At 43.4% G+C, this 15809-nt stretch overlaps 1 protein-coding gene across 1 annotated transcript in view; it reads right to left on the bottom strand.

The window, feature by feature from the left end:
• RYR3 (ryanodine receptor 3) overlaps positions 1-15809 on the bottom strand; it is an 869465-nt gene that overhangs the window by 297660 nt on the left and 555996 nt on the right. Inside the window, exons 49-50 of the mRNA XM_073552155.1 lie at positions 13034-13254; positions 9180-9270 (exon numbers count right to left, since the gene is read on the bottom strand). Coding sequence (XP_073408256.1) covers positions 9180-9270; positions 13034-13254 — 312 coding nt within the window. The remainder of the gene's footprint in view (positions 1-9179; positions 9271-13033; positions 13255-15809) is intronic.

Here is a 15809-nt window from a genome sequence, read left to right as displayed (position 1 = left end):
CATGAAACCCCTGTCTCCAACGCCACTTCTGCTGTGTGCACCACGAACACCTCTGCCAAGCTGCCCCCGGCCCGTACGGCTTGTGTGAGAACCATCACCGCTGCTGTGTGCTGGGAATGCCTCAAGCAACCGATTTACCAGAGTTGCTTGTTTATTAGCCAATATTAGGTCAAGGTTCTCCTGTGGCATGATGTTTTGTAATTTGCCTTTATAGTGTGGATCCAGGATGCTGGCCAACCAGTAGTCATCATCGTTCATCATTTTGGCAATGCGGGGGTCCCTTTTTAGGATCTGCAAGGCATAATCTGACATGTGGGCCAATGTTCCCGGTGTCAATGATGCACTGCGAGTGCTGGTTGGAGGAGCACTTTCTGGCAAATCCACATCCCTCCAGTCACGCACAAACCCTGTACAAGACCTTGCCACGCCAACATTTTCACTTGCCCAACGAGATGCATCCTCCTCCCCTAAGTAATCATCCCCATCATCATCCTCCTCCTCCTCTTCTTCCTCCACCTCGTCCAGGAGAGGTCCCTGAGCAGACAATGGCTGAATGTCATCAAGGATTCCCTCCTCCTCTTCCTCCTCATCAACATTGGCTGCAGACGCCTGCTCCTTAATGTGCGTCAAAGTTTGCATGAGCAGACGCATAAGTGGGATGCTCATGCTTAGGATGGCGTCGTCTGCGCTTACCAGCCGTGTGCATTCCTCAAAACACTGAAGGACTTTACAGAGGTCTTTCAGCTTCGACCACTGCACACCTGTCAACTCCATGTCTGCTCTCAAAGTGCCTGGCCGTGTATCCTCCCACAAATGCATTATGGCCTGCCTCTGCTCGCACAGCCGCTCCACCATGTGCAGGGTGGAGTTCCACCTTGTTGCAATGTCGATAATGAGGCGGTGGTTGGGAAGGTGGAGCAATCGCTGCAGCTTCTGCATACGAACGGAGTGTACAGGCGACCGGCGGATGTGCGCGCACAGTCTTCGCACCTTCTGGAGCAGGGCTGTTAACTCCGGATAATTTTTGAGGAAGCACTGCACCACCAGGTTCAAGGTGTGAGCCAAGCAAGGTATGTGGCTGAGTTTTGAAAGGGCTATGGCTGCCACAAAATTACGGCCGTTATCACTAACTACCTTGCCTGCCTCAAGATGTACACTGCCCAGCCATGACTCAGTTTGTCGCTTCAAGTACTCGGCCAGTACCTCGGCGGTGTGTCTGTTGCCCAAACACATCATCTGCAACACAGCCTGCTGACGCTTTCCACTAGCTGCTCGATAGGGGGACACATCGTGTGCAACAGTGGCAGCTGCAGATGGAGTGCTCGTACGACTGCGCTCTGTAGACGAGCTTTCGCTTCTGGAGGAGGAGGAGGAGGAGGAGGGTCGAACGCCTACAGCCAACTGTTTCCTATACCGTGGGCTAGGCAGCACTGTCCCACCACCGCTGTCCCCTGTGGACCCCGCAACCACCACATTAACCCAGTGCGCAGTGATGGACACGTAACGGCCCTGGCCATGCCGACTGGACCATGCATCAGTTGTGAGGTGCACCTTTCCGCTCACTGACTGCTTGAGTGCATGGACAATGCGGTCTTTCACATGATGGTGGAGGGCTGGGATGGCTTTGCGAGAGAAGAAGTGGCGACTGGGTAGGTCATAGCGTGGTACTGCATAGGCCATGAGTTCGCGGAAAGCTGCGCTTTCCACCAACCGAAAGGGCATCATCTCAAACGAGATTAGTTTGGCAATGTGGGCGTTCAAACCCAGTGTACGCGGATGAGAGACTGAGTACTTTCTTGACCTACTCATAGTGTCTGGGAGGGTGAGCTGGACTTGAGAGCTGCATATGGTGGAAGTAGCGGTGGACAGGGCGGACTGAGAGAGGGTTGATGATGGTGATGGAGTTGTTGTTCTTTCTGATGGCCTAGAATCAGTCTTTCGTTGATATAACAGTGGGATTCCCTGACTGCTGTGGCATTGCAACAACACCTCAACATTTGCTGCTGTGCTAACCGGTGGGCTTACAGTGGGGGAAACAATGTAGCGTTGCTGACTACCTTCGTTGTGATCAGTTGCACATGTGGCACTTGAGGTTTGGTGTTGTGTCCACGCTTGCAAGTGCATGCTGGTTAAATGTCTAAGCATGCAACTGGTATTCAAATTTTTCAGATTTTTCCCTCGGCTAAAGGTCTTTGCGCACTTCTTACAGATAACCTTGGCCTGATCATGATGATTTTGTTCAAAAAAGTGCCACACTGCACTCTTCCTACTTTGGCAGACATTTTGCGGCCCAGCACGCTGTGATCTTTTGACCCTCTGGACAAGCTGTCCAGCAACTCTTTTGATGTTTGGAACCTGTCATTGGAGTGCTCCGGGCCTGCCAGATAACAGCTGTTGCGATGTCGATGTCTGCTGTGGATGCTCCTCATCTGAGCTATTGGAAGCAGCACCCTCTTACCCCAATGGATGCCAATCTGGGTCAACAACTGGGTCATCCATCACCTCCTCTTCTATGTCATGTGCATCTTCCTCTGTGTCACCGTGTATGGTGGTATAGTGTGCGGGAAGGGGCGCCTGAGTCTCATCAGGGTCAGAATCTGGCTCTGTACACTGCGAGGACAATGTAGTGCTCTGAGTGAATGTACCAGCAGAATCATCCATCAGCGGCTGTGCATCAGTGCACTCCATGTCAGATTCATCTTGGCCTGGGTAATTTACCATTTCACTTGATAATCCAGGCATGGTATGTGAAAACAGCTCCATGGAGTAATCAGTAGTATGGCCTGCGTCATCCTTCAATCTTGGTTGGGGTGAAGGACACAAGGAAAGGTGTGGTTCATGAACATGAGCCTCCAATGACGACTCAGTGCTTTTACTTTTTACAACTGAAGAAGAGGAGGCGATAGAGCTGGAGGCTGAGTCAGCAATGTAAGACAAAACTTTTTCCTGATGCTCTGGCTTTAAAAGCGGTTTGCCTACTCCTAGAAAACTAAGCGTTCGAGGCCTTATGTAACCAGACGATGACGCAGGCTCAACACCTCCTGCATTCGGTCCTATTTTGCTCTTGCCACTACCATCAGATCCACCACCAACACCATCATTACCAGCTGCCAACCCCCGCCCAATTCCACGGCCTCTTCCACCAGCCTTCCTCATTTTTGGTAGAAATGTAGACAAAATCCAACAAACTATATAGTAATGTAAAACAAGGTACAAGGTGTCTATAGGACAGGGGAGATTTTGAATTTCTGCAGACACTTGTGGACACTGGACACTTATGGATTGTGTGAGGCCCACTGAGTATCTGAGCGCTCTGTCACAGGCTCGATGGCAGAGCTGTGACCAAAGTGACTAGAGGATAAGGGAGATTTTGAATTTCTGCACACACTTGTGGACACTGGACACTTATGGATTGTGTGAGGCCCACTGAGTATCTGAGCGCTCTGTCACAGGCTCGATGGCAGAGCTGTGACCAAAGTGACTAGAGGATAAGGGAGATTTTGAATTTCTGCACACACTTGTGGACACTGGACACTTATGGATTGTGTGAGGCCCACTGAGTATCTGAGCGCTCTGTCACAGGCTCGATGGCAGAGCTGTGACCAAAGTGACTAGAGGATAAGGGAGATTTTGAATTTCTGCACACACTTGTGGACACTGGACACTTATGGATTGTGTGAGGCCCACTGAGTATCTGAGCGCTCTGTCACAGGCTCGATGGCAGAGCTGTGACCAAAGTGACTAGAGGATAAGGGAGATTTTGAATTTCTGCACACACTTGTGGACACTGGACACTTATGGATTGTGTGAGGCCCACTGAGTATCTGAGCGCTCTGTCACAGGCTCGATGGCAGAGCTGTGACCAAAGTGACTAGAGGATAAGGGAGATTTTGAATTTCTGCACACACTTGTGGACACTGGACACTTATGGATTGTGTGAGGCCCACTGAGTAGCTGAGCGCTCTGTCACAGGCTCGATGGCAGAGCTGTGACCAAAGTGACGAGAGGATAAGGGAGATTTTGAATTTCTGCACACACTTGTGGACACTGGACACTTATGGATTGTGTGAGGCCCACTGAGTATCTGAGCGCTATGTCACAGGCAGAAATTGGCTAGTGTATCACAAACTACAAGGTGTATGTAGAATTCGGCAGAATTGGAATCTCCCTAGAGTGCAGGTCTGTAAGAACGGAACATGTCCTCGACTTATTCTCACAGAGTGACTCACTGATAGCTTCACTGTGGCTGTGATAACAGCCGTTACACGGTACTGTGTGAGGAGCATACACCGCTGTATGGTGTGAAAAAATGCACGCTCAGTACCTCAGCAGGACAAAAAAAAAAAATTGTGATTGCTTTTAAAAAAGCAGTTTGCGGAGCAGTGGGTAAACAGCAATGCAGGAATGTCAGGAAGCCTTAGAAGGCAGCCCAACAACCAACACCACTGATACACCACTATATAGCCTCCCCTTGCACTGCACAGTGACTGGTGTGTTGTACAGGCAAAATCGCTAGCAGCAGAAGCAGTTTTTTTTTCTTCTTCTCAGCAGGACAAAAAAAAAAATTGTGATTGCTTTTAAAAAAGCAGTTTGCGGAGCAGTGGGTAAACAGCAATGCAGGAATGTCAGGAAGCCTTAGAAGGCAGCCCAACAACCAACACCACTGATACACCACTATATAGCCTCCCCTTGCACTGCACAGTGACTGGTGTGTTGTACAGGCAAAATCGCTAGCAGCAGAAGCAGTTTTTTTTTCTTCTTCTCAGCAGGACAAAAAAAAAAAATTGTGATTGCTTTTAAAAAAGCAGTTTGCATAGCAGTGGGTAAACAGCAATGCAGGAATGTCAGGAAGCCTTAGAAGGCAGCCCAACAACCAACACCACTGATACACCACTATATAGCCTCCCCTTGCACTGCACAGTGACTGGTGTGTTGTACAGGCAAAATCGCTAGCAGCAGAAGCAGTTTTTGGTGTCTTCTTCCCTGCCTAACGCTCTCCCTACAAAATCATCATCAGCAGCAGCTCTCCCTATTCTGAGATCAGCATGAGTAACATGGCGGTCGGCGTGCACGCCCTTTTATACCCCCTGTGACGCCCCCCAAAGCAAGCCAATCACTTGCATGCCCTTCTGAAAGATGGTGGTGACCCGTGCCTATGTCATCACGTTGCCCACAGTGTCCGTGGATCCTGATTGGCTGAAAAAGAGCGCAAAACAAACTTTTGAAACGCGACTTTGGCGCGTAAGTCGCCGACCTCGTGGCCGACCTCATCCTAGGGTCGGGTTTCGTTTCATGAAACCCGACTTTGCCAAAAGTCGGCGACTTTTGAATTTTTTCGACCCGTTTCGCTCAACTCTATGTATGAGGGCTATGTGGAGACCATCTTAGACTATGGGGGACTGTGTGGGGACCATCTTAGTGGTATGATGGGTTGTGTGGGAGCATCATACTCTATGGTTGACTGTATAAATAACACATGATATAATATATGAGGCAGTGTGCAACAAATGGAAAAGAAAAGGGAAAATGAATGACTTTGAACATTGAGAACATCATTGGTGAGAACCTGTATGGTACGCACATACTGTATAAGGTCTGCAGAGCCCTGGCGTAAAACTAAAATTGCCAGAATATATTCACAATTCAATGATAATATCAGTTCTAGTACAGTAATTTTGATTAGTGATCAGTTTGGTCATATTATCACTAAGGTTTATTTTGGTAATGCTTTTTTTATGGCCTGGTGGTATTTGTCTGTTATATTGCAGTATTATTATTATTGATATATCTTTATCTCTTGATGTTGTTATTGTTCAATTTCTTGGTAATTCGATATTGATATTGTCCATGACAATGTTTTTTTTTTTTACAGCAGCCAGAAGGAACTTAACTCCTTCTAGATATGTTGTGTAACATTACATTGTAGATAATGTAACCACAGTGGCGCTCAGGTATGTGTGAACTCCAGCAGCATAAGTAATAGACACCAGTCACCACAGGTGTCAAAGATAAAAATTTTTGGTCAACTAACATTACATTGTGCAGTGAGTGTGGGTGCATGTATCAGGCTCAAGAGCTGAGCATGCACTGTACTCAGCAGATACTAGCTGTGTTACAAAGTTGTCATTTGCATATAACAGAAGCAACTGGAAATAGGTTCCAATTACTTATGTGGCCTCTTGAAATATTACTCTCAATCTCTGACAGCGGCATCCAAGGTGTGGTCCTGGAAACATGCCATTCCTAATGACATATCTACGGGTATGTGCACAATTTTAGTATTTGCAGCAGATTTTTGTTATCAGAAATAACGCTGCAAAACCCCCCGAAATAATTGACATGTTACAGATTTGAAAGAGTGCTTCCATGGCTCAAATCTGCAATGAAACAGATAAATAAGCAGCATGTGCCAGAGATTTTAGATATCTCAGTCACTTTGCAGGGACAACAAAATGCTGCATTTTTTTGACTGCAAAAACGTGGCTAAAACAGGGCGGATTCAGGTGCTAAGGCAAGGTACGCAGCAACGGAATCTTCACCATCACAAGTAATTAGGGGAGCAGGGTGAGCCAGGGCGCCCCTAGCGCTAGTGACATGAAAGGAGCCCCTAGTCCCGGGACACTATGCCTTTACGTGGTTGTGTGATCACAAACTTGCCAGGTAAGCATAACCTTAATCAATTATTTATTTCTTTTAAGTGGATAAGATACTATTTTCGCTCCTAGTTTTTTCTTCAGTTTGTGCTAAAATAATTCCTTTAAAAGGGTCAGTACATTGTATTAGTTATATAGTATATATATTGCTTACAAATTATGTGTTTAAATGTTATTTAATACTAATTTACTCTATGGTAAATTCAATCTTGTGTTATTGAATATTTCAATATAGAAAAAAGATATGCTTTTAAAACAATGTGTTTTAATATTTTCTTTTTTATTTAAATATCTACAAAGCTGCGACTGATCTGCCACTCGCTACTTTACTTGGCTGAAGCTATGGCACTTATATTCTTTTCATGAAGGTTATCAAACTTGTTTAACAAATTGTCCTTAATATTTTTGTTCTTTAAAGAGAGAGAGCTACTTGGTTCTATCAGCAATCACTATGATAACCTCATATGTCTAATAACAGCAGGAATAGAACAGACATTTACAGGACTTTTCATAACTTTCCCAAATTATTATGAAAAAATATTCAACACATACTGCACTGAACTACTGTACCCATTTAATTATATATTTTAGGAGTTGGAGTCGGTCCATTTTATATAGACTCCACTGAAATGGACACCGACTCCATGACTACGACTCCCCAGCTCTGCTTATAGCGAAGTAACATCTAGTCACAACTCCAGACCACTCAGTTTTCAAAAACTGTAAGAAGCGTAGGTCAACTACACAGTCATTTCAGTAAACCACCAGGTCTTACCTCTGGGGCTTTCATTTGCAAACATCAGCTGAAAAAGCCCAGATCATTCACCAGCTTTATAAAGTGGTTGTCAAGTACCAGGACAAACCTTTCTCAACCCGTTTCCCTCTTGTAAAATAATGTAAAATAATAACATTTACACTCTTCTCTGGTGAAGGGCGCAGTTCCAGGGGTGTTGGCGTTGGATACCCAGGGATCACATGACATAGTTATGTCTAGCAATTCCTGAGGCCAATGAGGGCTGGCTTCACTCTCCATGCCATGGGTGGCGTTAGGGGTGGCAAACCGGGTAACTGCCCAAGGCCCCCACTCCTCCAGTAGAAATTACATTGATAATAGCTAGGCATTATAGCGCGTTGGTGTCCCAGACTGCGAGTGGGCCTCCCCACATGCTCAGGGTCCTGGCACTTGCCTAGGTGGGCCGGGTACTGACGCCGACCCTGGTGCTCTGTATATATATGTATCTGTATTTATGTGCTCTGTGTATACATACATGTCTGTGTGTGTATATGTATGCTCTCTGTATACATATATGTGCTCTGTCTATACGTGTGTTATATGTGTATAACACATACGTGCTATATACAATACACATGTGTATATGCAATATGTGTGTGTGCTATATAATGTTTGTGTCACATACTGTGTGTATGTAGCATCCACATTTATGAATACCAACAGCACAGACAAGAGTTCATAGGTGTAAACATCAGCAATCTAACAATGAACTAGAAAAATACTGCTCATTAATTGGGCCACTGGATTGCTTATGGAGGAACAAAAATCATTATTTTTCAGCAGCAACAATCGCCAGGTGTAAACTTCAGAAGTGCTGCTGATATGATAACATGATAGTGTATGAGGACAGATTCATCTACTAGTGATTATTCTGTGCCCTTCATCCTTCGTAAGCTTGTGTAAAGAGGTTGATAAATAAACGCCAAACGACTTCGATATTGTCGATCACATTTTTGTAACTGCCTGAATTCAGGTCATGAAAATGCAACCTAAATATTTCTTTATGATGGTGGAATATGCTAGCATTTGGGGTTCCACTTTAAATTTTTTCCGAGAGCCCCACTTTGTCTAAAACCGGACATGCTCTCCGCCTTTGGATGTATCACATACATCTGGAAAAAGTGAGAGAGAAGCAGCTCTCACTTCCTCCAGATGTATGTGAATTGGGCATATGATGGCTGGCTATTAAGTGGAGAAAGGCAGAATATACATCATAATATTATGCTGTATATACTGTACAACAGTATGCTCTCTTGTTCATGGTTTGTGTAAAGTTCTGAACGGCGGACCTGAAACACCAGTTGTGCTATGCCTTGTGGAAATAAAAGACCTTCTTTTCCGATTCTGTAAAGCCCATTTCAACCCATTCAATACAGACCCCTCAGGAGTCATGTACGCAACGAGAAAATCCTTGATTGCCAGCAATACCATGCAATTCCAGGAGGCCACAATATCGTCCCACGTTAGTGACAGTTCTTGCTCCTGTGCCTCCTTTTATCAGTAGTACTTTATGACAAGAATGATGGACTAGGTATAGGTGAAAATATAGTGAGGCTTTATGACTGGCACATTAAAGGAATACCAGGCACCTATGATATTTGCATAGGACTGTTCTTAAGGCATATATCTGTTTTTTTACATATGTAGAATCTGGCAGGTATTTTAGAACATAAGATACAATAAATGAAAACTACTTTGTTTACAAGGTATTATAAATTACAATTATCAGCTACCTTCAGAGGCATTTTGCAGTATTCGTTGAGCAATGGGACATCAAAAACCAGACGTCGCAGGAGCTGCTGAAGCATGGAAGGCCGCATATGACTGCAGAAAGAAAAGGTGAATATTTGTAAGATTGGGTTAACCTTTTTTTTTCATGTAGAAGTATTATATTATTAGCATTTGTACTCATACTAGCATGAAGTTAGGTTTCCAGAGGGATCTGGAAAAATAAATCTTCCTATCCAGTAATTATACATTGCTATTATTCAGACTGCAGGTTTAATGGATAGACCTTGCCGTTTTGCCCTTATGAGGATCTCCATATATAATATTTCATTTGATCTATACATAAAGAAGAAACATAAAAGACAGAAGATTTCCATGCCAACGGCAGAAGAAGCTCAGACATCCATTGCTGTTCATGTTTTCATGCATACCTGCATTAATGTGGCCATTGTCTGCAAGTTTGGAAAGGTGTTATGTAGGCAATCCACAAAACTACATCAGTTGTAAAAGTTTACAATGTACAGAATAATAAGCAGATACATAGTAGGTATAAAGCATTAGAAGGTTTAAAACAAACAAACAAATACTTATACATTAATGCCAGCAAAAACTGGCTTTGTTCATATTATATCCGAGATATATAAACATTTCCTTTTTTTGAACAATTTTATGGTAAAAAGAAGAAAGGACACAAGCAGCAACAAACCACTTGTTTATTTTCTACACCTCACATCAGGACAAAAGTTTTAAGACCATGGAGTACAAAAGACTTTGATATAAAGACTAGGACTAAGCTCCATACATTGTGTACAGGCAGTTCCTGACTTATAGACATCTGACTTATGTATTACTCCTAGTTCCGAACACAACATGTTAAAAAAATAATAATAATTTTCACCTAACCACTGACCTTTCCAGCTGCCCCACAGCCCGCTCTTCTTTTTCCGCTGCATGAGCCACATTTCTAGCTCCTTCACTATAATGCAGAACTTCCAGCCATGTCTGGTACTCAGAGGTCACTGCCTGTTTTATGTTTGCGACTTCATCATGCCAAGACATGCGCCGTAACCTCATGATGAGCAATGATCCCCAAGGGCTGAGATGCAGTGCAATGGCAAAAAGAAGAGGACCAGATGGAGGACAGAGAGGCGGCCAAAAAAGTGACCGATGAGGTGAGCAAAAATAATAAATAATACACACTTCTCCAGGCTTCCCTGTTGCTCTCTGTATCCCTTCACAGCCTCTTCTTTCTGGCCTTACCTAGCAAATTCAGCCGCGGCCATGTCTCAAAGGTGACTGTGTGTCATAAGCTTGTGCACATGTATTGATGTCATGACCTAACAACATGCGGTGACCTTGGAGGGCTGGATATGGCCGGGAATCCTGGCCTATAGTGAAGAGGCCAGAGATGTAATATGCCACGGCAGAAAGAAGAGGACCAAATGGTAGGCAAAAAGCAAAATAAAATATATGGTGTGGTACCTTATTTGTGCAAGAGAAGTCAATAGCCAGACAGTACAAACATTCTAGATTTGTATTGCAAATTTCTGGACTGCTATGGCAACTAAAAATCAAGAAACTGATTTTTAGTAGTCATATACTTTTTTTGTTGATTTTAAATGTAATTTCGAACCGCACTAAATATAATGGTTCAGATTTCAGAATCCACTCATAACCACAGTCAGGTGTTCCGATAGTCTGTTCAGGAGTCTCATATGAGAGATGTCTCCATTTTAACCACCATGAATCGACATCCGCTCCGCCACAATACACAGCATCCAGTGAAATAATCCTCCATCGCTACTTTTATAGGACAAACAGACATCCAACCATTGTGTAAAACAGTCAAGATTGTTTCTATAGGTCCGATGTATTTTACTCACATAGATAACCACTTTAAAATAATTTTAAAGTCCATAAAACAGTGTGCCTCATGTAACTTGCCGGTTCCAGAATTACTCTCTTTTTGCTTCATCCAGGGCTAAGAGAGTAAAACACTTTGGATCTAATAAATAAATCTTTATTGATTAACACTATGGATAGATGTCTGTTTGTCTCATAGAAGTAGAACTGATAGACTTTTACAAAGAATACTGTGTATTTTGGAAGCAGACACCGATCCATGGTGGTTTCATTAGAGATATCTAATTTACGAGATCCCTGAACAGAATTTAAGAAAATCTGACTGTGGTCGTATGTGGATGCTGATATCTGAATTCTATTTTGTTTGGAGAGGCCCAACATTTATTGTGACTTATCTTAGAGGACTTACTCCATAAAAGACTATTTACATGCTTAATTAGTGTATTTTTGCACTATTTACTACAGGTATTGTAAAGAAGCAGCTGGCAAGGTCTTGGATATGAGGTATGTGACACCGAGGTGGCTAGCCTCGGTGATGCTAGACCCGAAAAAGAAGGCTCCAGCACCATTAGTTGCTGAGAGTTGTTTTTAATGGGTCCAGATTTTGGCCAGAAGAGCTGGGTGGGACTGGCCATTCTAATATCTCAACTCCGGGATTTTGAAAGACCTATTTAAGGCAGCTTCCTAAGAAGTTGTCTATGTGTAGAGGTGGAAAGGCCAGCTTTCCAGTTGAACAGTCTCTGCCAGAGGTTGTGAGAGCAGGACTGTTATCTAAATAAGTGAGCCCGTGTTTTTAGATTAACTGTTAATTTTTTCTATTCATGCCAAGAAAAGGGGTTCTGTTTTGTCGACAGTTTACGACAACAACACAATTCAGCTGTTTAGACCCTACAGCATTGCCTTTGTATACCTGAAGCACTGCCAGGAAGTGAGTGAATCCCTATAGCATATTTTGATATATTGAATTGTGCATCCCCTGTTCATTTTAAAGGGGCTTTTTTCAATTTGTGTCTTGAGCAGCTTACAGCTCAACAGTCGCCTTCTTTCTTGGTTGCTTGGGGAGCACACACTCCTCATTGAGTGACAGTTTTGGTCAGGAGCTCTGCTATTACACATTATTGGTCTATCAGTGTTTGTTCTGAGTCTACACTATTATGACTATATCTACACATAGACATAAAAGGTAATTCGAACAAGCACAGGGCTCAGGAAGAAAGACATGTTTAGGAGAACTGATATGGAAACTGGCAATGTTGGGGCTGAGGGATTGTGATTATGCTGGAATGATAAGAACCCTGTCAAAAGCTGAGAGGGAGAGGGAAGTGAGCAGCTAACTAGAGAGAGCTGGCTGGATGTTAGGAGTTAACATCTCTCCTGGAATATAACTACTGTAGCACACTGGGCCAAGCTCCATGGAAACAAGCTGCACACTATGTAAGATTAAAGATTTCACAGCAGATAGAAAACGTTTTCAATTGCAAACTTGCTTATTTTTATGCTATGTAAAGCAGCATTTACATTGCAAGATATTCGTGAATGAGCATTGTTAAAAATGCTCAGTTCACAATTATCTTGCCGTGTAAACAGGTCACTCGCGCAAAATGCTCATTCATCGGGTAAAATGATTTTTTGTGTAGAACAAAAGATAATCGCTCTCGCCGGTACAAACAGGACTTGCACTTCTGAGACCTATTGCTGCCAATGAGCACTGAGTGATCTAGTATAGATCATTCATCGCATATCTTTTACTTTGGGCTGCAAACAGGAATTTAGATGTTATATCATGCTGCCAGTTGGTCCATGAAAACGGATCTTTACTAAATAAAACAATATAATAACATAAGAATACCCTTTTAATGTTTTTTTGTGGCTGCTTACAAAATGTTGGTGTATGTCTAAAAATACGTCTTTTTAGATCCTTTTCACGCATGTATTTTTGCTATATGACCTGAATGTGTTTGTACAGTAATAAAATGACAATAAATTAATATCTTACTGGCATATTGAAAGCAGACATTCTTCAATTGTGTCTCTCTGAGCTTTGGTTAGAGAGCGCCCCTTAGACAGTCTGTATATTGTATGCAGAGTGGAATCAATTAGTGCTGCATAGTGCTCTGTGCCGGAAAAGAGGGGAGCACAGCGAGTGAGCAATGGGAGTACTGCCGAGCAAATATAGCGATTTAAGGCAAGAGCCATCTCTGTGACACTCAGGGAAGCCTGAAAAATAGAGGAAAGGGAAGCATTAGTACATGCAATCATAGCAACATAGATAGGCTAGGGGGATTTAAGGTACCTCAGAACAAAACAATCAAAATAAAAATATGAGCTATATTGAGAAACTGTTAGCTGGAATAAAAAGAAATAAGAAAAGTATTAATGCAGATTTGGGACAACAGAACCATGACAGATCTACAAGGCTATGAATTCATTTGCACCAAAACATTTCTCTTCTGAAGTCGATGTTGCTTTTGTTGCCCAGGTATAGAAACTTACATCTGATCATTAATTTGATCTTCTTAATTCCACAACCACACTACTAAGACGAGAGACCTCCACCTCTATATGCAAATAGGTCAGGAAAATGGGGGATGCAGTCATCATAGAAAGGAGAAATCCAAATTTGTGAGTTTTATCAGAGATACACTAGAGCAGAACCGGACAAAGTGAGAAACGAGACAGCCAATGGGTTGAAAACAGTGGTGCACGGGCTGCACTTTACCCTTCCCCGCTGGCACTCCACCACCGCCCACATCCTTGGGATGCAGACAGCGGTGAATACATTGGTGAAGGAAGGGGCCACCAACTCCTTCTTCCACCAATCAGCATGTGAGACAGTGTCTGCTATACAGAGAGTCAGTGCATCAGAGACTGGAGCAGAGCGCCGGGGAAACAGGAGTGAGGCGAGTATGTGTTGTTTTATGGGATTTTTGTATGTATATAGGAGGCTATGTGGGGGCTCATGCTGTATTTAGGAAGCTATGTTGGGTTCATACTGTATATAAGGAGCTATGTGGAAGCGCATAGTGTATATAAGGGGCTATGTGGGGGCTCATAGTGTATATAGGCACTATGTGGGGGCTCACACTGCACATAAGGGGCTATGTGGGGGCTCATACTGTATATAAAGGGCTATGTGGGGGCTCATACTGTATGGAGGTTGCTGTGTGGGGACTCATACTGTATATGGGGGATATCAGCATACTTGATTCTGCTCAATATTAAGTGATAATATTAATATAAAATAATAATTATAAGTGTAATTAATATGTTTATATTAATATTGAGCAGAATTCATGCTAATGCTTTGGCCCTCCACATCTGTCATGGGCTCTCATTAATTGCCAATCCCAGCACTAGAGGTTAAAAGAAGAAAAGAACCTGGAGAACCTTGCACCAAAATTTGTCAGTCACAGCAGAAATGTAACATCTATAGGTATATAGGTGTTATTACTGCAGCTCTGGGTGTGAAGCAAGTAAAAGAGGTGATGTAACACAGAATGATGAATGCAGCTTTGGATGTGACTGGAGGATGAGATATCTACACCCTGCAATAACCCTGCTTCCATCTTACTACCAATGGAGCTACTCATACCCCCTGACCTTCTATAACCTTACCTAATACCCTGTAGATTGTAAACCCACGAGGGCAGTATTCTCTCCCCCTCAGTATCTATATAAGTATTGTGGTACAGTAAAGGGTGTTTTACTGGATGGAAGATATGTTTCTCCTAGCAGATTAATGTTTGGCCGGGTTTTTCCTTAAAGACGGGACCTGCGATGATGTCAGGGTCACGTGATCAGCCCATGTGATGTCTACCTCACTGGTGGGAGGGGTTAGGCCCTATGTAATGAGGTTGGTAAATGCCACAGTGAGAGTGTGCTTCTGGAAGCTACAGGAACTTGTGTGGACTCAGCCGGACACTTGTATACTGGATCCCCATGCTGCAGGACTTTGGCAGCAAGACTCGGAAGAACCCCGGCAATGGCACCTGACGGATGCTGCAGGACCTGGCAGCCGCTTAGTTACGCTCGTCCCGTGCAAGGGGTGAGTCTGGGACCAGTGGTTCTCCAAGCTGGAGTATGTGCTTTATTTCCCTTATGTTTTGTTAAGCTGCTGAGTGACATTAAAACCACTGAAATTGGACTTTATGCCTGTGTGTTGCCTCGTTACTGCCGCTCAGCTATTGCCTACCAGAGCGAATCCCTACAATATGTAAACACTCTTCACAAATTCAGCACACAGGAATCAATGGTGCATTACAAATAATAATAATAATAATAAGGCATCATAAACAGCAGAATAGTGGCGGCAGTTCTGGAAGTGACTGCAGTATAAGGTATGATTTAACATCAAAATAGTGACTGCAGCTCTGGGAGTGAGTGAGCGCTCCTGTATATGGGAGAGTGGGACTGAGATAATTTGACAGCCATATAAGGTGTGGGGGGCCTTCAGCTGACTTCACATCCATGTCAAAGGCTCCATATTTGACAAGAGCAACAGCATAGCATGCAGCATTATGATTTTCTTTTCAACATGATGGAAAACAGGCCCTGATAGGCCTCATTATAAAACAATGGGGTTTGTTGAGCACCTTTGGTATCCATTGCGTGATAGATTCAGCCGTCTATTATTTTCTATTTTCTGCTCTTAAGATTAAATAGAAAAACAGAATGGAGAACATAGATTTGCGTTCAGTCCTATATCTGTTCTAGCGGTCTCTGCTGACACAAGTTGAATTCCGTTTTGCAGAAGTTGCCTTACATGATGCTTT

The sequence above is a fragment of the Dendrobates tinctorius genome, unplaced genomic scaffold (genome assembly GCF_039654945.1).
Source record: "Dendrobates tinctorius isolate UK_male_01 unplaced genomic scaffold, ASM3965494v1 ptg000186l, whole genome shotgun sequence".
NCBI lineage: Eukaryota > Metazoa > Chordata > Amphibia > Anura > Dendrobatidae > Dendrobates > Dendrobates tinctorius.
Note: the sequence above shows the minus strand (reverse complement) of the source record. Positions and strands in the feature narration are given on the sequence as shown.